This window comes from Psittacula echo, assembly GCF_963264785.1.
Source record: "Psittacula echo genome assembly, chromosome: 8".
Lineage (NCBI taxonomy): Eukaryota > Metazoa > Chordata > Aves > Psittaciformes > Psittacidae > Psittacula > Psittacula echo.
The window spans coordinates 5,825,148-5,851,416 of record NC_137744.1 but is presented as its reverse complement, the minus strand read 5'-3'; the positions used below and the strand labels follow the sequence as shown (position 1 = coordinate 5,851,416).

Here is a 26,269-nt window from a genome sequence, read left to right as displayed (position 1 = left end):
CCAAGTCCAGCTGCTGCAAGTTTCCATTTAAACCAGCACTATATCATTTTAAAAACCCCAACTTCTTCGAGTTTTCCAATACCTTCTCCCACAGCAACTCCTTATTTACCCCAACCCGAGTTCGAGCTCTCTGGGGATGCCTCTTCAGCCAGGTTTAATGACAGCGGCACAGCGAGCCTGGTTTCGCTCCTAGAAGGACCTTTTTGCAGCCGAAAGGCGCTCACGGGGCTGGGCTGCACTTTTTAGACACCAAGAAGCACGCTTCATCCCTCAGGAAGCACAGGTTAGACCCTAAGAAGACACGTTTCCGCGCCCGCCGGCGGAGGGCACAGGCAGCAAAGGCAGCCGGCGAGCCCGGAGCCGCGGGGCGCTACCCCTGCAGCAGGCTCAGGCGGCCGGGCCGAGCCGCAGGGCCGGGCAGGGGAAGGATGCGCTGGACTCGCTGGGAGCGACGCTGCGCCGGGGCCGCACCGCCCGCACGGACATCCCTGACTGACATCAGGAACGTCCAATGGGAGGGCGCGGTTGGTTGCCACAGCAACACCCCGAGGCGGTGGCCGGTGAGGGGCCGTGGGCGCCGTTAGGGTTTGGTACCCGGGCTGCGGCGGGTCCTGCCCCATCCCGCCCTGCCTGCACCCGACGCCGGGCTTCAGCAGACCCGTGGGGAGGTGGCGGCCACCGGGATTCACCGGCCGCGGGTGTAACGGCAGGGCCCGTCTGCCTGATCAAGTGCTGTTGGCACAAACAGCGAATTACTTCTCCTGTGCGCTGGGAAAGGGCTGAGAGAGGAACGGAGTCCCGGGGGAATTACATCGCAGCTGATGGTACATTGATGATGTTGCTCGTTTCCTTTAAGAGGATTTTGAAATGTTGTACGGAGCAGCTCGGAATGAAAAGTCCAGGTTCGTGCCCATGTCTTCCAACAGGCAAGCCTGTGAGAGAAGTTACTCTGTATAGAACCAATTTTGCTACTTCATGAATGCAACATATTAAATACATGGATTTTACATACTCGGAGTACTCCATGCTCCCATAGTGAGCCAGCAATTTTCTACTTCATCACCTTAAGCTGCCTTCTAGAAGCCTTTTGCATTTTCCAGTTGTTCTGAAAGTTTACCAACTCAGTTCAAAATTATTAGTAATAACCTATTGAAAATGGTTAATAATGAACTTTCCAATCTAAAACATTCTACCAAGATCACATCATACAGAAAATTCGTAGAACGCTTCCATAGGGAAACTCATTAAAAGATAATTACCTCTTAATGACTTATTTGTAGAGGGATTTATTTTGCGTGGTTAGTGCTACCTGATCTATTCAGATGGATGTAATCCATCTCCAGAACAAGTGCAGAGGCTGTCACAACCTCTGTGAGAAAAGGGGGGAAAAAGGAACGTGGCAAAAATGCAGCACCAGAACTCGGATCTGCAATGGGCTACCTGGATGTGAGCATAAGGAAATACTTTGATTTTCCCCTTACTCCTTCAACCAGCTCAACATCAGAGTGGGGAAATGTGAACACAGATTGCCCCCTGCTAGGCAGTGCCATGCACACATTCCCACATCACAGCAAAGCCCTGAAAAAGCAAGACTGGCGAAAGAGGAGAATGCAGAGCCAGGAAACCTGACTGGCTGGTTCGAAGGTAATGGGTTGTCTCAGTGTCTTTTTAAATTGGCTATTAAAGTTCTCTTACCATAATGGGGAAAACACAGATCAGCTCTGATAAAAGTTCTTAGCACAGGTTACTGATGAGTCTGAGTCTCTTATGTTAATGGCTTTAAATTAGTCCTTTGAAAAATAAACCCCAAAACATTAATTACATTGTTCTTGGTAAGCCTTATACCTTGCACGTATCAAATTGTGGGCTTGAGTGCACAGGACTGGCCCCTGCCTTTTCCTCCTATCTAGAAAAAACCCTCCCACCCAAACCCCAGAAAACCAAGACACAGATCTTTGTATACTGTGTGTTTGTGTGTGTATATATGTATGTATGCGTGTACATACATGCACACACTCTCACCTGCATATGAGCTGCTCCAGAGCCCCTCCTCGACTGCTGCTGTAGCTCAGGTTAACCCATTCTGGCCTTTGTCACAGTGAAGTTAAACTAAACACACTCTCTGAAGACCTTTCATTAAGGGACTAACAGGCACCTACCTCCACTGTGCACCCCTCAAGGCATTTCTGGTATTTGAAATCTGTGCAACACCATCTTAATGATATGATCAGACTTTACAGAATTTGCCATGAGATACAGGTTGAGAATATTACATGAAAAAAAGAATAAAGTCCCACATTAATTGGTAGAAAAGTTTATTACTACAGCGCGCACCACTGCAACCTGAACCAGCAAGTTAAGTGAACATTATATGCACACATGCAGTGTGTTTTCTAAACAGATTTTTGAAAACTGTCATTACTGAGGTTTACATTAATGAATAACAGCATGGGGGTTTGACTTGTTATGAACAAACAAGAAACATGGAGATTTTTCTGTGTTATACAAGTGAAGAGCATATACAGGAAAGGTAAATGGGATTCACTGCAACTCAGAAATAGCATCCAAAGCCTTTTTCCTACCTTACACGATGGACCATTTTCTAAGATGGTAAAGTAGAGGAAGTCCATGCGAGTGACTAGCAATGAATACCATTAACAGACATCAGCGTTAACTGGTGGTTCTCAGTTGTGCTTTAGTTGTTCAGATGGATAAAAAGTTGATCATATCAATGGCACACAAGCAGCCTTACAAGCCACTCTTGAAAGAAGTAAGTTACTGGCTTCCTCTGGAGGATGTGGATTGAAGACTGAGATTTGGCCAAACCCGAGGGCAGTTTAGGGGCTTTAGAATGCATCTTCTGAGGCTCTACAGAACATCTTTCAGGTGGTGCAAAACTTCAGCACGTAAAGCTTAAATTAATGAACCTGCTGGATCTACCAGGCACGAACAGAAGGTAAAAAATGAATAGTTTTAGTTTAAAACTTTATCCTACACTGCCCTCTGGCAACACAAATATTTAATAACATAGTTCCCTAAAAGCTAATTAATCACACATTGCCAAAAAAGCAACAGGGACTGTCTGGCACAGTCAGGCTCTGCAGGCATGGGATGAACCCAATTTGCTGCATCCGCTTCCCATTTGTCACAGCCTTAGGGAACGAGAGGGGAAGCAGGTGAATGAGGAAGTGTATTCAGTGCTCCCCTAAAACCCCAAAGCCTCCAATGACTATTTTGGGTAGGAGCATTCTAAGTAATTAAACCCCACGAGTTGCAATAGGTAAGAGCTCCAACCCAACAGACGCAATAGAGGAGCAGTGCATGTGTTACATGCACTTTGTTGTACAGAGCTTGCAGCGTTTTCATTTGAAAGCTCCACTTCATCCAGCTTAAGGGACCACTTCAAATCGTGAACAAACCATGCGAACCAGTCAATCGTGTGAGAAAGCATTCTAGAATGATTTTATTGGAATGATACAGGAATGGTTAATATACACGTTAAATCCTCAATGCCTGCCTTCTACATAGAAAAACAACAGATAAATGAACAAATTCCGTTCTTGTGCCCGTCGTTAACCCAGCACAGGTACAGTACAGAAAAACAGCAAAGAGGCAGCAGACTCCCAGCACTCCAAAATTCATGCAGGATATCTGCATCAGAATGAATGCAGGTTTTACACACAACAAGGAGTTATTTTCAGTATTTTTCTGTTTGTGCTGGTGCCTTGTTCCCTGGACAAAGAAATAATTCAGTCTGTCTCAACAGAGCTTTCTTAGGAATGCTGACACAGTCTGAACGCTACCATATGGCGAGGCTGGGGGACCAGGCGAGGGAAGTGACTTTGCTTTCTTAAACCTGGCGATTTTCTTGCCCATCAGAAGCAGAGATCAGCATGTCTTGGGTCGCTGAACTGTCAGAATTTGGCAGACATTTTCAATTACAGCTTCCCCAAAATAACGACTGCAATTCACAAAACTTACACCATTACTTTCCTTACACAGGAAACACAGCAAACAGGCAGGAGCACAGTGACTCACGTCTCAAATTCCGCTTTCTTCACAAGACTTCACGTCCATACTTTCTCAAAAACTCGTTTAGAGTTTAGTTAAACACTAGTTGAGACATAAAGATGGTGCCAATATTAAGAAAGAAAAATCACCTCAGTTCAGAAAGGTGAAATCATATTGAGCAACAAAAATCAGACACTGGGTTTAAAACATAACCTAACTTCCATCCTCAAACAGTCTTCGAGATAAATTTCACAGAATTTCAGTAATTACTGAAATATTAGTTAACAGAATTACTGATGACGCCGCTGATGACAAAGCACAAAGGCGTGTGAAGGCAACATTAATCTATCCCTGTGCTTTTTGATACTCTGCTTGCTTATGTAAGCACAAGCTTGAAACCAACCTCCCAGGCTCCTAATTCAGAAGAGATAAAACATGAATTAAATGTCATTTTAACTAACTTTAACTCACTTTTACGCTAGATCCAGCAGGAGTTTCACCATGAGCTGTCTGGCAGCAGAGCTGCTCTCCAGCCACAGCAACAAGCTGCATTCTAACAGACGCTGACAAAATCATTAGTGGTAGTGAAGAGAGCAAAAGTCCCAAAGAAACATTGGTGAGGGAATTACTACACTTACTGCAATTACTGCACTTTAGAACGTCTTTGTAAACGCTAAGTTTTGACTTTTATCCCATTCCTAAATTTCAGACTTTGAAACCAAGTACTCCAATCGGTGTCAGAAAGTATTGAAAGAGCACTGCCCAGATTTTAAAGCATCAGTGTAAAATAACCAAATGGCGATGCAGCCTTTTGCTGATCTGTACCCTTTTGTTTCTCTGTCTTCACAGAACAAAGAAAATCAAAATTGTGTGGGTGGAGCCTTTAGAATTAGCCTCTAACTATGCCAAAGACTTTCTTCCTGTGTTTTGATCCTTTTGGGGTGCAAGTACGTGGTGCAAAATGCATTTTAAGTTACCCACACACTTTCAAAACCTGTTTCTCACCCTTCAGGGCACTTGTAATTATTTGTATTTTTGCAGAGTATGGCCAAGAAATACAGTCTATCTCAGGAACACTGGGAGAACTGACAGGTTAATATTGCACCAATACAAGACACTTTAGTGGATTTGCAGTTGCTGCAATAGCTTCATGATATGGCAATAACAATGGAAAAGAAGTTTTTAAACCTTAAAAAAAAAAAAAGAAGTCTCGCTTAATTACAATATCCTCACTATTCAAACATTTATTTCCTCCTTTGAAAAAATACTATATGGATCTAATGACTACTTGAACATGCAATACGATGCCTAATGCTATAAGCAGTGTGAACTGGTATTTTTGTAGAGAAATACATTAAAGGCTTTCACCCTTACACAGGTAAGGAAATGCCATTTCTGGCTGTTTTGGCTTATTTGCAGGAGTGCCTGGGGATTAGCGCAGTCGTCACTGAGGTGCACTGGACCTTGCACACGGATGTGTAATCGAGTCGTGCTTAGGCAGCTGTGTGATGAACTTGCCAACGAAAAGGCCATCCATTGCCCAAATCCCTTTTTGTGAAAAGAGCCCACGTGGATCACTTACATGAGAAAAACATGGCTTTTTTGTTTGTTTTTACCATCTGTACAGTGTGTTACAATACAAATCTTAAATATCCACTCTACAAAAGAACAAACACAACTTTCAAAAGTGACTACAATGGCTATACTACACACCACCACCTACAAGTTCATCTGAAACCAGAAAAGACGCTGAAAAATTACTGTGTAATTCAGTAACATTTTTGAGGCAACTCAGGCACTAAAGTTAGTAGCTGACAAGGTTTTAGATGCTGTTTTCCGTGTTTTAAATACTTGGATCCCTAGGTATAACCCCATCTGTATTATTAGTAGTAAAATAGTTTCTTTAAGTTTACACAAAATGGACGAATTGCCAAGACAGTTTGAATTAGGTGAAAATCATTCATGTCCAATTGCTTCATTCCTATGCTTCCAACTTGGCAGTAACACACTTCGTGCTCTCTAACTTTATGTTCACATTGTCATCTTGTGTTCCAATTTGTATTAGGTGAATGCTGCAAGCACCAATCAAATGTTAGAAATCACATCTACATTTCTTGAAGCAGAGACAATTGTACTATTTTATAAAAAGCTGTGGAAATTCCCTTTACAGAACGTTTAAGGCAGTTGAAATTCATGCTTGCTGCTTTGCCAGTGCTTCAGCTTCCTGAAATAGCAGAAGAGAATTACACATATTAGTACTTCATGGAAGGTGATAACTTACACGTACCTGGGTTAGCATATGACACAACAAAATCTGCAGTGGTACATGATTAAGAAGTGAGCAGTACTGAACCCAATTAAGAAAAGAGTCCCCACCACCTGTAATGATATTACAAAACAAGTCCCATACGGTGCTGGCTTTAACCCCGGTTCTGAGCCACCTCAAGTTAAGAGCTGCAGGAATATTCCAACCTGTGCCCACAGCTGGTTCTGACCATAAAAGTTTAAAAGAAGAAAAGGAGGGGGAAGAGGTCTCAGGAGAGATGCTGTATCCTTTCTGAACCAAACCTTACTGAGCCAGCATTTAGCCACTGCCTCCCGGAAGGGTGACTGGAGCAAGCTGTGAGTCCTCAGCTGGACACAGCCCAGAGCTGCTCCAGCACAAGACTCACACATGAGCCCTGTTCTGGGCTGGCAGCAGGTCCGTCCTGGCACCGACAGTGCTGAGTAATCCCAGCTCCCTGCTGCACTGCAGGGGGACAGGAGCCAGCAGGGACACAGAAGAAAATTAACCTGCATTATTCAGTTGTCTTTCAGCCTTTGTAAGGGGGTCACAAAGGGGAAGAGAATGACAACAGAAGAAAAAACTAACTTTTTTTTTTTCTGAAGATGTTTTCTACAACTGTACTTTTGCCTGAAGATTTATTTAATCACCTGTTAGCAGCAACACGGCCTACAGGAAGATAAAGAGTCCTGGTGGTCTCACTGCAGCACTTTAGGCTGGACAGTGTGGTTTATTTTAAAGCAAAAAGTTTGACATATGCTAAACTTTTACGTAACGGAGTTGTTTGCTTTTGTGACTAAAAAGAAATACTGAAGGTAACAGATATAACAAAATCATTGCTAACACGAGCCAGCATGCTAAACACATAAAAAACAAGAGGAGGAAGGACTAAGAAGCGAATTTCCAAGAAGCCTATCAGACTTGCAAGAGAGGGGACGGGTGGGTGACCCCAGCCTGCAGGGCAGGAAGTACCACGCACATCTCCCTTATCTTAGACATGGTGGATCACCCTGGTTTTCCTGGCTATCTGCCCAAGCACCTCCCCTCCTGACTCAGGGGCGTGGGAAAGCCTCGCTTGGCCGCTGGCTCAGGTCTGCTGTGCTCTGGGACTGCGCTCTGCTCCTCTCTGGCCACGTCACAGGCCAAAGAGCAGAGCCAGGCGTCACCGCTGCTCGCGCAAGGGCATCTGGTCCATTCATGGCAGAAAAGGCAGGCGAAGAATGGAGGAAAGATTAAAAAGAACTACAAAGCGTGGTGAAAAAAAAGGATGTTGGATATTCTCTAAAAGACAAGTGGCTCTTTGAAGGGTAAGAAAGAGGAGATGGTTCCTTTGGCTTTGGAACAGCTCCATTCACCAGTCATGAGCACTACAGAAGTGACATCTAGCATTGTTTTGTTTCTCTTTCCAGAAAACGCAAGACAAAGTACTTATCTTCAAAACAGGCAGTGGCAAACCGGGAAGGATTCCAGGTATTCCCCTCATCCCTAGGAAAGTGGGTACAAGTAACTCAGAGAACATGCTAACCTATCTATCTTGAAGGTCAAACTCTGTTTCCTCAGGTGTGGTCCTGCAAGCTAACAGGGAAAAGGCTGGGCTTCTCAGATTTGACACTACAACTCTTTCATGCTTTTCCTTATTTCTCCCTCAAGGTCCCTCACTGAGCATGCTCTCAGTCCTTAAATAATTAATCACAGCCTTTAACTCACAAAATCCTCTCCCCTTAAGACCCACCCATATTGCCTTAAGTAGGGATATTTAAGATAAATAGAATGCAAACCTTTCTCAGGGTTTGTAGGTCTAACCGTACCCTCAGTGCCCAAAGCACAAACCAAATCACCAGGGCTCAGTAAATAATTTCACATGCATTTCACGTGCTTACTTCAGAACTCTTCTTGTTTAGCATTAATATTGGACCTTTGTGCTCAGTCAACTACCTTTTCATATCCCTCCTAATGACATTTAATGGAGGTTTACTGTCAAGGTCCTCTCCTGCACTCACATACAGGTTGATCCCAGACTTTCCATTTTATGTAGCAACAGACATGGATGCAATGTGATTAACTACAAATATTATATCCAAGCTGCATGCAGCTATGCTGTAAATGCCAATTTCAGCATCGGGCAATCAGCTTGATTTTACTTCATGTAATTATGGGACAGATACCAAAAGTCAGACTAGCAGCAGAATGCACTGGGTACAAGGTCACTTATGCAAAGGTTATCTTCATCAGCTCAAACGCACCTCCCCAGGCTGCAGCAAGCAATTCAGCAATAGTAGAGCTGCATTGTGTTTCTCCTTTTGAAAACTCACCTTTTCCTTAGGTGAGGACAGAATCAGAGCAACTAATAGCCATGCTGACTGGTTCTGCAAGCTGGCAGGTTAAGGAAGCAGCAATATTCATACACATTACAGACACAGATGACCTGATTTGTTATGGCAGCACCTGCTCCCCAGCACCACTGCACTTCCCACTAAAGGAAACACAAGCTTTCTTGCTGTGATCTCAGGACTGCTTTCTCACTCCTTGGCTCCATGCTGCACACACTCTTGTGTGATGCTGTGCAGACGTTCCCAGAAACTTAAGGAAGATTGACATGACTATGGCACTGTGTGCAGCTGGTCTTCCGATGTCGGCAATGCATGATGCTGGGGTTTTGCTCTCTGCAATTCTGTACGAGGCAGAGTTCTTCCTTACTACACCATTTCTACTGCTAGAATCAGATTGGCTCCCAAAACTGCTTCAGTCTGATCCACAACTTGTAATGCTCATCACTGACAGATCACCATCCGCCTTTAAAATTAGGTCTCTTAGTGATGCGCAGAGCATGACCTTCAACTCTTACATGAATAAAGCTGAAAGGAAACGGCGTGTTTATCCGTTGGAACAAGAAAGCTGGAAGTGACCTGGAGGATCCTGCTGTTGTCAAGTGAAACGTATAAAGCAGACTTGTCCTATCCTATCAAAATCAAATGGAGAATTCCAGCTCATTGCATCCGCAAAGCAGCAACCCAGTTTGTAATTGGCGAAGAAAAATAAGGCTTTGGATAACAAGCTGGAGGAAAAAATTACTCTGACGCAAGACCACATTTCAAATACAGTGACTCTGGTTTCAAAGTATATTCTAGTACAAAAATCTTACCAAAACTTCACATGAATTAAGTTTTTCACTGAATTGAAAGAATTCTTTGGGTTTGTGACAATTTTTTTTAATCTAGATTTCTTTTGCATTCCTCAGTGAACAAGTGAGGAAAACCAAAAATCCAGTGGTCAGAAACAATTATTTCTAGTGAAGAACTTGACCCAGCTCTTCTTTCCAAAGCAACGAAAGCTCTTCCATTAACTTAAATAAGAACAGGGTGGCTCTGCAGTGAAGACACCAAACAGTGAAGACACCAAAAAAGCATCTGTACCGAACACTGAGTTCTTCTCATAGAAGGAGGGAAATTGCCTCCAGGGAACACCAGATCCTCCGAATAAACCAGCACATAACAGCATGTGCTATGATGCTGGAGCCTGAAAGTTATCAGATCCGTGGGTAGGTTGACTGAGGCAACCACAGAACACATAAAATATCCTACTATGAGCAGAAAAGAACAAGGTGTAGAATACAGGTTGGAGTTTTCCTTGAGAAATGTGCACACTTACCTTTGAACCAGGTGGTGCAGTCAAGCCTAAAAACGCATATACCGCATTGTTCTCTCGTGCTTCGAAGAAAGCTTCATAGTCCTTCACCAAAGGAGTCCAAGAAGGAGGGGGAAACAAAAGGCAGAACATGAGTTGTCAGAAATAGCCACAGCTCAATTTGTGTTATCAAACACGCACTGAGCAAGCTGCTTCCTGTGGCCGAATGCAAAATTCACTCTCCCCTCAGCCAATTATTGTTAGCACTAATCCCATACCCACTGTACTGCCTGAAAAGGGAGTATCACTGTCCGGAGCAAGAAGATGCTGCTGTGAGGTGCTTCTGCCTTTCCCAGAGGGACAGCCTCCATAGCAAGGCAGTTATTGTCACTGGTCTGGCCTGGATATCCCTTCTGCAGAAGTAGGCTGAGTTTGTACTTTCTCACCAGAAACACTGATGTGCCCAGATGTCATCATTGCTAATTACTGAGCAGGAATGGCAACTGTGCAACTACGGACATTAACTCTTAAACCTGTTAAAAGTTAAATTTAAACCTGTAAACTGAGAGTACACCTTCTCCCATCACGTTTCTCATTAATGATTACTCTACGCTAATGAAGGAAATCAGGTAGCACTGTTCATTGTTCTCATAGGGCCCTATAGTCGTTCTAAATATGTACACAGCCACTTCCTGGGAAAATTAAGCTAAAAACAATGAAATAATAAAAGAAATACCAATGCTTCCTTCTCTGTCCTTTTTTATATTTGAGGCAGAATGCAGTGTTGGTAGAAACAACGCAGCTTAGTTGTCTGCTACATTTGGAAGAAGCAATCAAAAAAGCCCACAGCATGGCTCAGCAACAGCAGTTGCCAAACACCGACTAAGCGAACCCATGAGGTTTGTGCAAGTCCACTGTCGTCCCAGTTCCCACATACTTTCCTCACCCTGATTTCCAAACTCAGCACATATCTGTCCTATGACTTTCCTTCTCTCCCTTTTTAACTGAAGCAACAGCAACAGCTTCCTCCAGCTTTGTGGGGGAGTGTTCTGATGCAGGAGTCCAGCCTGAGAAAAACTAACGCAAAGCAGTAGCTCAGAGCAGGCTCAGTCAGCGCTGAAGTCAGGAAGAGAGCTGCCATTAGAGGCATGCTGCTTTGCATGCCTGTCTGTGTCGTAGGCAAAAGCCTAAGAAACAGCAAATGCCATTTGAAAATAGCAGCATGTTCAGAGCAGGGGCAGCTCTAAAAGAAGCGGCTGCAGCTGAAACAGAAAAAACTACAGGGCACAGAGGATTCAAGCTGCCTTGAAGACAAGGTGCACTGAGTTATTGCTCGATTTGTACATGCAACATTCTGGTGCTAATTTGATAAAAACGTGTACAATTAAGTTAAATCCCCCCTGAAGTCCTTCTGTTGACAGTACTGGGGCTGTTTGATAACAAAGGGGTTGTTTATCTTGCTAGTGCATAGTCCAGCAGTCTGCTCTGTAGCATCTCCCAGGAAAGGAATGTGTGTGACTAAGGAGCAGGGTTCATGCCAGCCTGCACAGCACCGACAGTTACAGCCTTCCTGCTGTGTACAGGCCAATAAAAGCCAATTTGCTCATTCCTCTGCCAGCTATGCTGCATCAGATGAAATACACAGGGAAGTTCATGCTTGAGATGGATCAGATAAAGAAAAAGAGGTTCAAGTGTGTGGGCACAGAATTAACTTTGGCCTTCCTGAAAGCTAACTGTAGTAATTTGAATCAAGCTATATTAACTATCTGAAATTCAAAAAGTTCAAAGTGACAGCAACCAAAATTTGAGGGATGAAATAAACCCATAGCAAGAACTAGTCTAAAGCATCTAAATCCCTTTTCCCAAAGCTACTGTATTCACAACTGTCATAGGTTGTAGTTGGGGAAGCACCTCTGACAAGCAGGCATCCAGATCTAGGTGCATACAGCTTTCTTCTTCCTGTCCCACATCCCTACATGGCAAACCCCATTCTGCCGCACAGCTGCAGTGGTGCAGCAGAAATCTGGCAACACTGCACTGATAAAGGACAACCACACAGTGATCTACTTGCATCCCTGAAGCTCTTGTGCACCAAGGGAGAAAGGTGATACTGTTGCAACTGGACTTCCTACTGGTACAGAAATATCAGCTTCTTCTTTCTGTTTGTTTGTTTTTAAAGAGGCAGCGGAACAGAGATGTTCACCTCTCTGTGACTAGCCCCTTCTCAGCTTACTGCTGCAGACAACTATTTGTCATTACATTTGCCGCTCCAAACCAACTTTTTTCTGTGTCACAAGCACAGTCAGTAATATTTTGAGAGCCGAGTAGTGCATTAGCTCACTGTGGATATTGTTTCAAGTTCTGCTTTTATTACAAGCAGGAAAAAGTTTTCTGGTCCTTTGAGAGTAATTTTTCAGTAGCCACAAAATTGCCTCACAAAGGTCCAGAATCAGCAGGTTTCGGCTTACAGACTTTGCAGGTCAGAACCAGACTGCAAAATGACTTAGAAATCCAACACACAGCACCAGCTCTCATACTGTGAGCTCTTTTCAGAAGATATTAAGTTTAAAAAATAAAACTAACAGTTAATCTAATAATCATTCAAGCATGGCCTGCTGAGCAGAAGTGCTGCAGGGCAACTTACTTTTGATCAAGCACTAAAATAATTGGAAGTAGGAATTGTATTTACAACATAAGTTTAATCCGTTCAAGGCACTGGGGTAAGCGGGCTGCAAAAGCCTTCATTTTGCAAGCAGTACACAAAAACTGATCAGAGGATCACAAAACTGATTTAAGATCATGGCAGACATCACTTCACAGGAGCACTTATTTTGGAAGATGAACAGACTATAGAGCTGTCTGGGATCCACACATACGGGCAAACCCCACTCAGTCAGAACAGACCTCTGAAGTTGCTAGAGACCATAAGGTTGGTGCAACAGTGCCAGACCTTTGTGAAGTGATAGCTCACCATCATGGTGAACATGAGAATTAAATACCCCTGTACACTTTCAGGGCTATAAGAGGAGAGAAAAAGAAAACAGAAGGGGGGGGGGGGGGTGGTATATATATATACACTGCAAGGTGGTGGTAGGCTCTTTCCAGTAAGTAGCATAATAACCTAAGAATCAGGAGCTCCAATCTTTAATCTCTCCTCTATGGTGGACCTGGAATCAGTTACTATTACAAGCCCAAGAGGAGGGATGAATGTCTAACACCTTCCATGCCCCTCGTACTGTGCACGCCTGAACATACAGCTGGTCAAGTCCTTCCCTGCTGATGACAACAGCGAGCACAGAATTCAGCAGCGAGCAAGAGGACTGGGAGGGAGAAGAAGATGCCGGGACCTGGAACTATTCCTTACCCCGAGGTACCGGCTGTCATTGAAGAGCCGGGGGGGCAGGGGGTTCCCACTTGCTGGCCGGCTGTCCTCAGGGACGTTCTCACGCATCCATTTCCGATTCTCCTCATTGGCAGCAATATCCTTTTCCTCAAACTCAATTTTGTTGGCTTCCAAGAAACCTAACACATCTTGTTGCTGCTTTTTAATCTGTCACAAAAGAGAAAAGAGGAGAGAAAGCAAACAAAATCAGCCAAACCATTTTTACTGCTGATTATGCAATTCCAGGGTTCAACGCAGAAACAAGGGGGTGCAAAACAGGCCGAAAATGGAAATGACAAAAAAACCTCTTAGAATAAAAGTTTCCTAAAGAGTTGTATCTGAGCTTTGACTTGGGCTCCTGTATAACTGAACAAGCTGAGATCTACAGACATGTGAACACTGTGAATCTTAAAAGTCTCCAATGGACAGCAAAGGTGGAAGCAGTCTCCTCACAGAGGCTGTGTTGGCCGGGCTTTACAGTTAAGTCAATACAATTAAGAATGTTGCTTTTTCAGGTGCAGTGAAGTTTGCTGGAGGGCCACCTGAGGTCAACCTGCTTCCTTTGTGCCCTGGAAGCACAGGCTGAATCCACCCTCATAGAAACCAGAGTCCCACCTTGCTGCAGGGACTCTGTGTTAGAGATCTCATTGAGTTCTCACTAGCAGTAAGATCCCGAAGTAATTTTGGCTTATGTTTCTTTGAACAAAAAAAATCAAACAACCCTCTCCTGCTATGTTCTGGGTTTCAGTGGTGGCAGGTATGGTCTCTGAAGAGCTGCGACCCCACAAGCCCTGTCCTTGCTCATCTGAAAGAGAAGTCTGGGGGTGTTGACTGCACAGGCTGGACAAGATCCCACAACTGATGCAGCCCATCCTCTGCATACTCACACAGCACCCACGTGAAAAGCAGGATCTGTGTGGCAAAAACTGTGCTGGCTTTTTAAAGGACAGGTGGTTTTTATTTACTGCCATACATGAATTATTGACCTCCTGATAGAGACAGTCTGCTTATGCTCTGTTCTTCCTTCACGTGACTGTACCACCATACAGGAAATTATAACCATGCGCATCCTGGCAAACAATAAAAAAAATGGGATTTAATGGGAAATTTGGTCTCTTCAAATTATTCCCTTCCCTGCAAACCCAGCCCGAGGCCCGGCTTTAACCCAACCAGCTCAGTGCAGCAAAAGCAGGGCTTCGTACAGATGTACTGCTGCTAATTCAGGTCTGCAGCAGCGGTCCCGAGCAGCCTCTCCATATACGGCAAAGGGAAACCTCCTTGAGCAGCGCCAGGGTCAGGCGCAGCAGCTGAGAGCCAAATACGGAGCCAGAGCTGGAGCTGCAGCTCACATGGCCCCAGAGCTGGACCAGGAGCCGTGGGGAGGCTGCAGGGTGCTGGTGCAGGACAAGTGCAGCCTTGGAAGGATGAAGTTTGGGAGAGCACAGCCCAGCTATGCCTTGGCTGTCTTTAAGCATCCATTTAGTCCATTGCTGCTGCTCTCTCCTCACAATTGCCACTCACCCCTCATGGCCACCCCTCCCCTCCCCTCATGGCTGCATCAGACCTGCTAATAAATGATTTTTTTTCCCCCTGAACTAATGACATTTTCATTAACCATTTCTAAATTACAGATCCAGTGACTTTTCATCAGTCTCGGGTACTTGTCCCAAATCTGCTGCTTAGCGAGAACACACTTTGAGCTGCCCCAGATTTCTAATAAAAAAAGAAAACCAAGTTTTTACCCGATCTACTATTAAACTGTGCATTCTGCCATGTAAAACACGAGCTCAGTCTGGCAGTTATTATCCTTTTCATCTCCTGAGAAGTCTCTTCATTCTTGAAATCATTTTTACTATTCAATTGCCTCCGAGCCATACACACATCCTCACATTCCTTACAGCATCTCAGCTCAGCCTCTCGGTTCAGCCCCTTCAAAGGCAGACTCTGCAAATCCAGTCCTTCCATGCAGCCCCCAATGTGACCAGGCTGGACTATCTCAGCCATTAAGATCAAGTTTCTTCAGCATGATGAAAATGCCTCTGGCTACCCTACTTGCCATTATTTCAAATATTGAACTTTAAATAGAGTTTTCCTCTGAGACACATGTATGCCAAACATCTCTCTGTACACTGCCACATCGCCCATTTTGCTTTATTTTCACTCATTCTCCCAGCTTCACAGAACAAGGACAGTTTCTGGGTTGCATTTTAAGCTACAGGTATCACAACCAGATCCCAAGTTCATGAACCCTCTCTGCTTGTTTATGAAGAACTAGCAAAGCTGGAAATGTATTTCTCTTCTGCTGGAAAAAGCACCATATGAAAGGCAAGCAAGGCCGTTTGGTTTCTGTGCGGCTCTGAGTCTGTCTGTAGTCAAAGGAGGTGATTCTCTAAAAGCACTGTGAAGAAAAGTGAGGAGCTGGTGTTGATGCACGAGTAGTATCAGTTTGAAACCCTAGTTTTCTGGCCCAAGAAAACCCCCCTAGGTTGGAAGATTAAGAGGTGATGTCTTTTCCCAGCTCCGCAAACAAGTCTTCCAACCACAGTGACAAGCACTTATGCAAGAGCATTAAATGTTCCAGAGAAACATGGCACCAACCACCAGACAGAACAGACTCCGAGCTGCCAGATCGCATTATTTTATGGGATCTTGTTTAGATAACTTCTATTAAGCTCAGGAAGGGAAATACCACATGGAGGGAAGTGCTTAAAATAAAGCAAAAGACGCCTGCTGCTGCTTCAGGGTACTTTGTCTCACTCAAAAGGGCATATGCTCTCCTCAGGACAAGAGCCTGGGAGATGGTTCCTGCTGCCCATGTTTGGGAAGGAGTGAGGAGCCTTTCTTTAGGATGCGCCTGTCAACACGCAGCACTCGCTTCCTAAAAAAACCTCTCCCAGTTGCCTAACCAGGCACGGACACCAGCCAGTGCCTTTCCAGATACCACACCTCGTCCTGTGCAAACAACTGTCATGTCTAAAGCTATTTTGGTTTATAGGCTTCAGCTAACTGCAGTTTGCAAACACAAAAAGCCTTGTTTATACCAAGTATTCCCGACACATTCTGCAGGGCAGAGAGTGCCAGTGGAAAGCCAGGAATGTGCATACAGCCAGAGTGCAAGCTGGAGAGCAGAGAACAACGCTGCTGAGGCAGGGTACTGCAGTGTAAGCACTCGTGGATAGACGCAGAAGCACAGGAACAACAGAGGACACAAGGACAGGGATGGGTAGACAACCATACGGAAGGAAAGTGGCAGCATTCAGGAGCGGATGGAAATAAGCAGAATGGATGGATGGAGACGGAGGGAAGATCCTGTGGTGGAGGCAGGATGGAGACAAAGGGACAGAAGGAGAGGGGTTGGGGTGTGGAGCAGCAGACGCCAGTACTGCTGAAAGAAAGGGATGCATGTGCTGGAGCTCACGGCTGCACTGCTTGGGGAAACACAAATGCCTTCAAGTTTTGTTCGCAGATGGCTTCACCTCCAGCCCCAGGCACACACACCGGGTTTCTCAGCCTGAACACACCAACATACGCTTCTCAGGCCATACCTGGGGGAAAACCAGCTAAAATTACTCGAGTGGAAATGTTACACTTTTTGCTGACGTTCCTAAGATAACGTTGAAACATTAAACCAAACAAATCTATTTTCACTTCAGTTTGGCCTTCAAAGTCTGTTCCAGACAGAAATAGCTTCACAGCAAGTTAGCAGTGGTTAAATGAAGTCTCACCACCAAGCTGTAATCTTCTGCATACAAAATGGGCATAAGTAACTTCAGAAGCTGATGATTCCAGCAGACTTTCTGATTTTTAAGATATCTTTGTGTAAAAAGATTCTCTTTCTTCCCGGCTACAAGCCAGTTATGAAGCATTAAGCTCTCAAGAGAGCATGTGCACAGAATAACAGGATGAAAATGAGTAGTTTAGGATTATGAACAAGTATTGTTCCTCACTTGAACACACATCAGAAGTTAAATTTACCATTCTAAGATGTGACTCGCATCAGTACACGACGTCAGTAACACAAGCGAAACCACATCAGGGCTACGAGGAGTAGAGACAGGTGACATTTTCCAACAAATTGCTGTCTGTCACAAATGGAGTTTTAAGCCAAAAGTGGGCAAAAAACTTTAGAGAAAATGCTGCAATGTTTTAGAATCAGTGTTTTTTTTTTTCTCCTCCAAATCCTCACTCACTGGTAAAAAAAACAACGAAACAAAGCCCCACAACTAAAATATAACAAGCAGAAAGGAGGCAGGGGTGATGCTGCAGGACCCTGGTCCAGCCAGCAGCAATACTCTATCCCCAGCTTTGGCCAGGTCTGGAAACTGGCTGCTCAACAGGCAGCCCCTCAGCACTACCCTGCTGCAAAGAAACAGTTGTGTTAAACATTTTATTGTAATGAAATTCAAAGAAGTTTCTACCTTTTTTGCACACAGGCATGTACATACAAAAGAACAATCTAGTTTACACTGGCCAAGAGAGGTTTGGGGGGTTTTTTTAAGTCTTGTTATTTTTTTCAGTTTATAAATAAATTCCTTTTTGGACAATAGACATGTTTTGGAAAGCTATTTATGGACCACTGGAACCCAAACCAAGTTTATAGTCCGAGTGCTGCTGTTTCGATCACACAAGAAACTTCCCCATGCCAATAGTGCAGCTGCAGCTCTGCTGTTCCAGCACTGGCATGGGGTTTTCTCTGCCATTTTTGTGCATCCTGTGACCTCTCTGCAGGGAAAAAAAACAGTTTTGCTTTTATCCCCAAAAAGATGTGATTAAATGGCTCATACATCGTTGTAAGGATTTTCAAGAACTTTAGAGACATTTCCTTAAAGTTCCAGCCATGGTTGTATCATTGCTTACAGCACCCAGCTCCTGCTGAACACATGGCCCGAGCTGCTGCTCCCAACCTCACAGGCAGAAGCAAGAATAAGGACAAGAGAGAAGCAACCCCTCATCTAGACCTTCTCGGTTTAAAGACAAAACCAGCTTTAAAGGTTTTTACCTTTTCCAATTCCAGCCTTCTGGGTTCTAGATAAGAAAAAACAACCACATCTTTAAAGCGGTTGTGTTTTAAGCCACTGATGATATTAGACAAGCTGCTTCGTCACAGGGAGGAAACTCTTTCAATCACAGGGGATATCTGTGCAGAAAGGTGAAGAAGTTCAAATCCCCAGATGACGCTACCATTTGCAGCCAGAACCATCAGTTCTTCAAAGGGTTCAGTACCTTTTGAAAGACCAGCTCAAATTTAAACAGAGAAAGGGAAAAGCAAAGTGGGAGAAAACTGCAGCAAACTCCCCGCTGCAGCCGACGGGAAAATACCCAGAAAGTGGTTTTCTTTGGAGGGAGCGGGGCAGCACAAGGAATGCTGTGCTGCTGCCAAGTCAAATTAACTTGCCGCAGGGCGTCCCGAAGGCTGAGCTGTGCGCTGTGACTTCAGGACTTGACCACCTCTGCTGCTGTGGCTGGCAAACAAGAGAACAATTCACAGCCACTTCGGGGAATCAATAAAAAGATGGGGTTTTTTTAATTGTTTTTACATTTTTCATCTCATTTCTGAAATTATGCTGCCTTCCCCCCTGTGCCTTGCTAATGCAGAAGCTAATACTTCCCAATTAGCTGCAAAACGCTGTAATTTTGCCTCCCAGTGCAGTATAATATGTAGGAGTTACACAGTGTAGCAGCTCAGCTATGCATTGAAATGTCACAGATTCCTGAAGGCCCCCCAGGCTTGTTCTCCACCCTCAGGACACTACAACAGGCTCCCCTCAGAGACAAAATACCTCCAAGCAGGCTTGGTCCTAGTCTCCATCAGTTTTCTCTGATTTTAGTCTAATACTGGGTTATTCATAAGCACAAGCCAGATTATTTTTTTCCCCCTATACAGCATAAAATTCAGAGGTGTCAGTTCTGGTGGTGCTGGTGGCCACCATCTTCTATAAATGATGGTCAAAAGGTGGGAAAGTTGTTGGCACCTACAGCAGTGACCTGCTTGGTCAGAGCTTTGCAGGCCACCTCTCAGGTGTCTCCCAGCAATTCATGTCTCACTCTTACTTCTCCCTTCCTGCTAGAACATCTATCTATTTTTAGGTCTGGGTAATTATCATTAGAGAACCACTTCTTTGTTCTGCCAAGCATTACATGTAGTTATATCAGCATTCTGTCACTCACTACTTGGTTTCTGGTCTGTAAGGAATGAAATTGAGGACAAGCACAGCAAAACCGCCATGAACTTATGTGACCTAAATCAAACACAGGAGGCTGGAATAGCTGTACTTATACTGCCTGCTTTTTGGTTTGCAGAAATCAGGCAGCATCCAGATGGGCTCCATATGTATTTACTCTCTCCCTCCAGGGCCCTTTGGGATAGCCCATGGCACATCACCATGTATTCTGCATAGCTGCTACAGCAGCCCTGCCTTCATGTGGTTTGCCCCCAACAGCTGAGAAGTTGTTTATTTGGCCATGGTTCTCACTACCATTGACCCTGGTTGCATGAGTGTCCCGTGCAGCCTGAGAGCCAGGGCAGGAGGCACCCTGCTCCAGCTCGCAGTGAGAGCAGTGACCAAATTCCTGTTGCTCACATGTGGCTCCGGAAGACACTTTTTAAAAGCAGGAAAAAGTCCTGGGGTGAAAGCAAGCACCGCTCAAGAGCAAGGTTGAGGGTAAAATCCAGCCTTCTGAAAGGCTTTTACAACCTAACCTGGTGGTTGCATCAAGCCTGGAATCATGTGGTCTGTCTGCAGCAGGGCATTACCAGGCGTAAGGTACCACATCACAGATCAGGTTTTGCAGCACCAGCCAAGAATAGAGCTAGAACAAAGGACAAAGTCTCTACTTCCCAAAACAAGACCACAACTTGCTTCAGAAAATATAGAAAGTTACATAAATGGAAAAGCTGATTCATGAGAACAAAAACTTCTCTCATGGATTAGAATGCCTTTGTAAGTGCACTCATTCAATAACCCAAGCCTTAAAAATTTGTTAAGTCTCACACCCGCAAATCCCAACTCTAAAACTCTACAGATCCCAGTGCATTCAACAAGTTATTTCCTACCAAAAGAACCAAACATGAAAATTAATGCCCCCTCCTTGTACTAAAGTCTAGGGATCAGGATCCTCAGCAGAGCCAATGACCCTTCGGACCCAGCTCCCACTCACTTTTCATTTACTCTTTGACTGAGAAGAGAATGAAATCTCCAGTGGGAGTTTGGCTTTTAGTCCCCTCAGCCCGCTTTGGGAAGTTTGGCCAGTGACACACGCCTGGCTTCTCCATTTGGTACAGCCCAGTAAAGCAGCCTGCAGAGCAGGTTCCTGTCACTGACTTGCTACAGAACTTCAAGGAGTTGATTAAGCAAAAATAAGAAATCTTTTCTCTATTGCTCCAAAGGAAAGAATAAAGTAATATTGTCATCAATTGGAAGATACTGATTTAGAAAACTAACTTCAGCCTGATTCTGCTGAGAAGCACAGGAGAATACTAAATATAGGCTCTCACGCATTCACTTAGGCTGTGAAACAGCATTGAAAGTTGAAGTAACCCACGCAGGCTCACCACCTCTGAAAGGCTGCCAAGCTGCCCACTCCTTCCTCCTCTTCCAGCGCTCAGCACCCAGCTGGATGCTGCCTTCACACTATGTACATGCACTGTGCATATATGTGTATATGAATGGTGGGACAGCACCGCTGCATATGCTCAAGACAAGGACTTCTGCACCTTGTGAAATGACACTCACTTAGGAAAGGTAATGGTGTAAATGCCACTAGTGCCTGGTTTCCATCACCCCTGGATGCACACAGGATTACTCCCACTCAGGGGAGATCCAGGCGAGTACTTCAGCTGGAGATGTAAGTACAGCACTGAGAACAGCATGTGTCAGGAATCAACGGTCATGGAAAGCAACTGCTCAGAAATAGGATTCCAAAAACTCTTTACAGTTACCTTACATGGTGATTTGGGGTATTTGTCACTTGGTATCTGCAAAATCAGACATCTGTTAGCAAAATTCAAGGCTGGAGTATGTTATGTAACCCCTTAATCATGTTGTGGGCATAACCACAGAAGCAGCTGAAAAAAGCAATCCCTAAGGAGTCCACCATCGTTAGTGTTACATGGGATGAACCAGTTAAAAATATTCAGACTCAAGCGTTATTGATTCTTTCATTTAAATGTACACAGGATTCAAGTTTAATGTTGCAGCAAGATTTCTGAATGTCACTAGTTCTGTGTCAGACAAGCAGTACAGTCAATTCTACCAAAGCTCTATTACAGTCAAATTCTAATGAGAAAGATACTAAAAGGCCATAAATAGGTCAGAAGTGACTTCCTGCATTGCATCCAATCTCTGTTTAGCTACTTTCCTCCAGCAGTGGCCAAAAGCAGATTCCTTTACCCATTAGTCAAGTATGAGGACAAGTAACATTTCCTTATTTATATCTTCTTCCCAGCTTCTGGCAAACAGCAGTAGCAGCACTGCCTTCTGAAGCCTTGATTGTTTTTTAATGTGTTTGAAGTTTACCTTCTATGAAAGCACCTTAACATCAGCATATTATCACAGCTTAAGTCAAGTTCTGCTCTTAACAAATAATATCCAAGCACTGGGGTCACGTGGAGTGAATCCATTCACTCTTTTATACCTGCTTGTCAAGGACTGTCGTGGTGTTACCAGGTTTCTAACACAGAACATCTTATCACTGGCAACACCTGAAGACAATGTATACAAGTACCATTTAATAAACTTCAGATTTTGTTCCAGTACGTGAAAATTCAGTTAAAATCCAAGAAGTTCCAAGAATGGGTTCACAGCACCAGAACTGTTACTAGAAGAGGCACCAACCCTCTCTACATGCCTGCTTTCTGTAGACAACCTAACAGCCTGAACAGAGAGAAACAGTGAATGCAAAGCTTCCAACTGCTGAACACTGGGCAAAGTGTTTCAGATCTGGAGAGGTGTCAGACTTACACTTGTCTTCTCTCAAAAGGAAGAATCTGTGCTTGATTTAAAGCAAGGTGGGTGCCTGATTGCTGCTGAACTCCTTGCTCACACTGGGCTCCACACCCCTGCAGTCCCAGGAGTGACTGGAGCACAATTCTCCCCTCCCTTCACATGGTTTCTGCAAACAGCCCCACCAGGAGCACTGTTTGATTAAGGATGAACCTTGCACTGGAAGCAGTCTGGTATCTCTGAGCCCAGGCTGGCAGCAGCTTGAGCCCAGGCCTCTCCAGCATCCAGAGCCTGCCCACCCTTGCACAGAGGCTCACTCTGTCCAGGCTGCTCCACTCCATTGCTGGGTCCAGGGATGGTTATCCAGGAATGACCCTCTGGGAAGCATAACCCTCACTGGGACCACATACATTCAACCTGCCTAAACCGGGGTTATGGAGAGAGACCTTTGCCTTAAACTCCAAATGCCTGTCTCTGAGCAGGTCTTGCCTTGGCACGGCTATGTGGAGGTCAGAGCTGGACCAACTCTTCCAGTTGCACAGCAGTATTGTTTTGGGGATCCTCAACACAGCTCACTGTGCCAACATACTTGTGGCATCACACAGAAAGGCACAGGGGCAGGACGCCTCTCTCAGCAGCCGGTATTCCAACTGACAGCACACATCAAACCATGGCCTCTGGCCATTCCCATCTTGGGTCTTTATTTCCTTCAGCAATAGGAAGGACTTGCAAGTGCAAATATTCACATATCAAGTTTTTTTTGCAGTTCCTTTTGTGCCTAGACTACTGAAGTTAGCCAAAATAAATGCATCTTGCAAAATCAAGCTTCCAGACCTAAGCCTCCCGTTACCTTGCTTTAGATAAGAATGTAAAGAAATGTTGATGTAATGCAAAGCAGTAGCTTTATGTGCACCGAAACCATTCACAAACCATGGCAGCACCCGGAACTATCATAATCAAAAGGAAAACACCACCATTACAACACAAAACAAATTGACCCGTGGCGATTTTCTAAGTCAGTTTTGTGGCATCTGACTTTCATAAGCCTGAAAATCGCCTGTCTGGTCCAAAACCAACAGAGAGGCAGCTTCCTACGGCAGGAATACAGGCTCCATTATCTTGGTTATCTGTTAACAAAGCATAAGCAGCAGCACAATATGAACTCTTCATTTATTACGCACAGTTGTTTTCTGCAGCAGACTTGGAGCTTGGCAGGCTCTCCCTAGATGTCTAACGTGCACCCAGTCACTACATCCAAACTCTGCGCAGGGTTAATTAAAAACAAACAGGTTTGCACCAGTATAAACCAGTATAAAACTAACGTAACTTCTGAACACCACGAACGTGAGAGCGGCAGCAAAGCAGACAAAGGAACCAAACGCACACTGCATTATCCTGCAGCAATCACCAGCTTCCAAGATCACCCGGGAGGAAGAAGTGCAAAACCCAGTGCCAGCTTAACAAAAACTGCCCCAGGGACTGACACAAATGGTGTATCGGCCAGAGCATCTCCAGAAACTCCACTAATCTGAGCAAGCTTTATGGTTAGCAGGAAAACAAATCTAACAACAAACCTGTTGTCATAGCTTCTGAACTTTCCCTCATTAATCGTTACTGATGTGCAGTCTGGCACAACTAGGACAGAGCAGCTGAGAACTGCAAGCTTTAAGAGACCTTGTGTAACATTTCTGCTTCAACATCAATGAAGCCATTCGGGTTAGTGCCAGTACTGAGTGCTTGGACCAGTCCATCCCCGCAATGAGATGTCCCCACCATGGCTGGACCTGGGAGCAACCCGCAGCCAACCTCTCCACACGCACCAGCCAGCACACGGGCTCTCTGTCATCACTTCAAGTCCCCTTTTCCAGGCAGTGCCAGCTGGGTTGGCCAGGACAGAAGGTAAAGTTGTGTTCACCCCGTCCTTCAGACCTGGGATGCTCAATGGGCAACTTGGAGAGGACCTGAGCAGAGGGTGGCCTCCAGCAACAGCCTCTTCTTCTGGCATGACTGGTCAGTGCATTGCCTGTGTCTCTACAGCCTTAGCTGCACTCTCTTATCTGAGGCACAAAAAGTAGTTTTGGGAAACAAAAGGTTTTGCTATGTGGAAGAACAAAAAAGTTCTTAAGTCTAAGCTACCTCTGTCACAGACTCCTTAAACAATTCTGAATGCACCCTTCGCCTCTCAGAACTTCCTCTCCTAAGCTGTTAGCCAGCAGGAATAATTATTTTTTCAAATCACTGCTTATTTACTCTGTTATTTGTGTTAAGGATCACTTCTGGGTGTTTCTACAAACAGTATCAAACACACCACAGCCCTGCCTCACATACAGGCTTTACACACTGACTAGAACACAATTTAACACACAGAAGACTAATCTCTAACAAGATAATCAGGCTCAGCATCACATGAGTTGAGAAAAATCTCAGAACATGATGACATATTCCTAGATATCCAAAAGCTGTCAATGTGGCTGAGAAAAATGGGGGAAAGGCACTGAGGGTGCCACTGAAAACCTGACTACTTGCTCCAGAAGCTTTAAAAAGGGCTTGAAGTCCTGAAAGCCTGGACCTCACCAACATTGTCAGGTTCTGAGCATGGTTTTTTCAGCCAGTTTTTTCAGTCTCTCTCTGAAAGCCGACAGAATTATTCCTCTTTTATCTTCATTTTTACAGAGGGCTCCAGGCCAGGTTGTAGTAGCCCATCCACGCATGCAATGCTAGCAGCAGCTACCCCCTGTGAGAACTGCTGGCTGTCATGTTACACCAATTAGAACACCACAGGTCTCACCTTGTTCCACTCTGAAACTTCATCCTCCACATGCAGCATAGTGCTTGGCTGGTATTTCTGAGGGAGCACTATAGAATTCAGGGGGCTACATTTGGGATGTTTATTGAAACAGCTGCTAATGAAATTCTTTGTCAGAATCTGTGGATGAAGAGCCCTGCATGGCAGACAGAGTGGAAAGGAAAAACATGTTTTGTTTTGTTTGTCTAATGAGAGAAGAATGCTGACTAAGAAAGGAGTTAAAAGACAAGTGTTGCACGAGGCTCCTGTGGTTTGCAATAAAAGGGTTTGTTTCCTGTTATGGTTTAGCACACTGAGAGACTAAATTAACTGACAAGACTAAAAGTTTACAGCATTAATAGTTGTTTCACTGCCTTTATATTGCCAGGCATTTATCGTCTTTAAATAAAGAACTACTTTAAGAAGAAATATGGTATGACTTCAGGGATCTTGTGCTGCATACAGGTGACTCTGATCTGTATTACTTTCTTTGAAGAACTCGTACACCACAGACATTATTCAGCTAAAGTCTTTTTGATGACTGCTATTCTAAAACAAAACCAAACAAATTGTTCAAGAGAAGAAAAGCTTTCATTTCCTGAAGTAAAATAACTACATATCATAATACAAAGGAAGAGGGGCTTAAGAGAAAAGCTACGGATTAAATACAAGTTTTCCTCCTCTTCCCAAAAAGTCAGGCTGAACTGAGGTAACAGCAGCAGGTCAGTATAGCCACACCAAAGCATCCCAGAGATGAAAGATTTAGCAGACAGTAGATAATAGACCAAGCCTTCTGACTGGATAATCTTCTTGGGTATCATTTCAAGCGCATATCATCCTGGGCGCCCCAGGTCCCTTCTTTATTTTAGTGCAGACTTAGGCAAAATATTGTAACTCCAGGAACTGTGTCTTCAAAGGGGGGAGAGAAAAAGGAAGATAAACAGAAAGCCCACAAGAATCAGCCACACTATAGTTTCTAATAGTTTCACTATCTGAAGCAGTACAGGATTTGTCCAACTGCTGTGTGCAGCAGCCAGGAAGGCCAATGCCTGGGGGCTTCTCTCAAAGAGGATTCCTCAGGACACATCCTGGAGTGGCACTTTACAGGAATTTAAAACAAAATGAGTATTTTCCAACATGGTAAGGTCCTTCCTATCGCCAAGGGAACATCACTGCACTCAAAGGGAAGTGCCACCTTCCACCCCAGACCAGGAGCACTAAAGCAGATGCTGCCTGTGCCT

General features: G+C 44.5%; 1 protein-coding gene and 1 long non-coding RNA gene across 2 annotated transcripts in view; one reads left to right on the top strand and one right to left on the bottom strand.

The window, feature by feature from the left end:
- Positions 1–3,438: 3,438 nt before the first annotated feature.
- SH3BGRL (SH3 domain binding glutamate rich protein like) overlaps positions 3,439–26,269 on the bottom strand; it is a 33,003-nt gene continuing 10,172 nt past the window's right edge. The window contains exons 2-4 of the mRNA XM_080625108.1: positions 13,284–13,469; positions 9,944–10,024; positions 3,439–6,235 (exon numbers count right to left, since the gene is read on the bottom strand). Coding sequence (XP_080481234.1) covers positions 6,203–6,235; positions 9,944–10,024; positions 13,284–13,469 — 300 coding nt within the window. The 3' untranslated portion in view covers positions 3,439–6,202. The remainder of the gene's footprint in view (positions 6,236–9,943; positions 10,025–13,283; positions 13,470–26,269) is intronic.
- On the top strand, positions 7,254–14,285 carry LOC308224835. Its single transcript, XR_013957588.1, has 3 exons — positions 7,254–7,602; positions 7,705–7,765; positions 14,050–14,285. It is a non-coding gene; the product is annotated as an uncharacterized lncRNA (long non-coding RNA).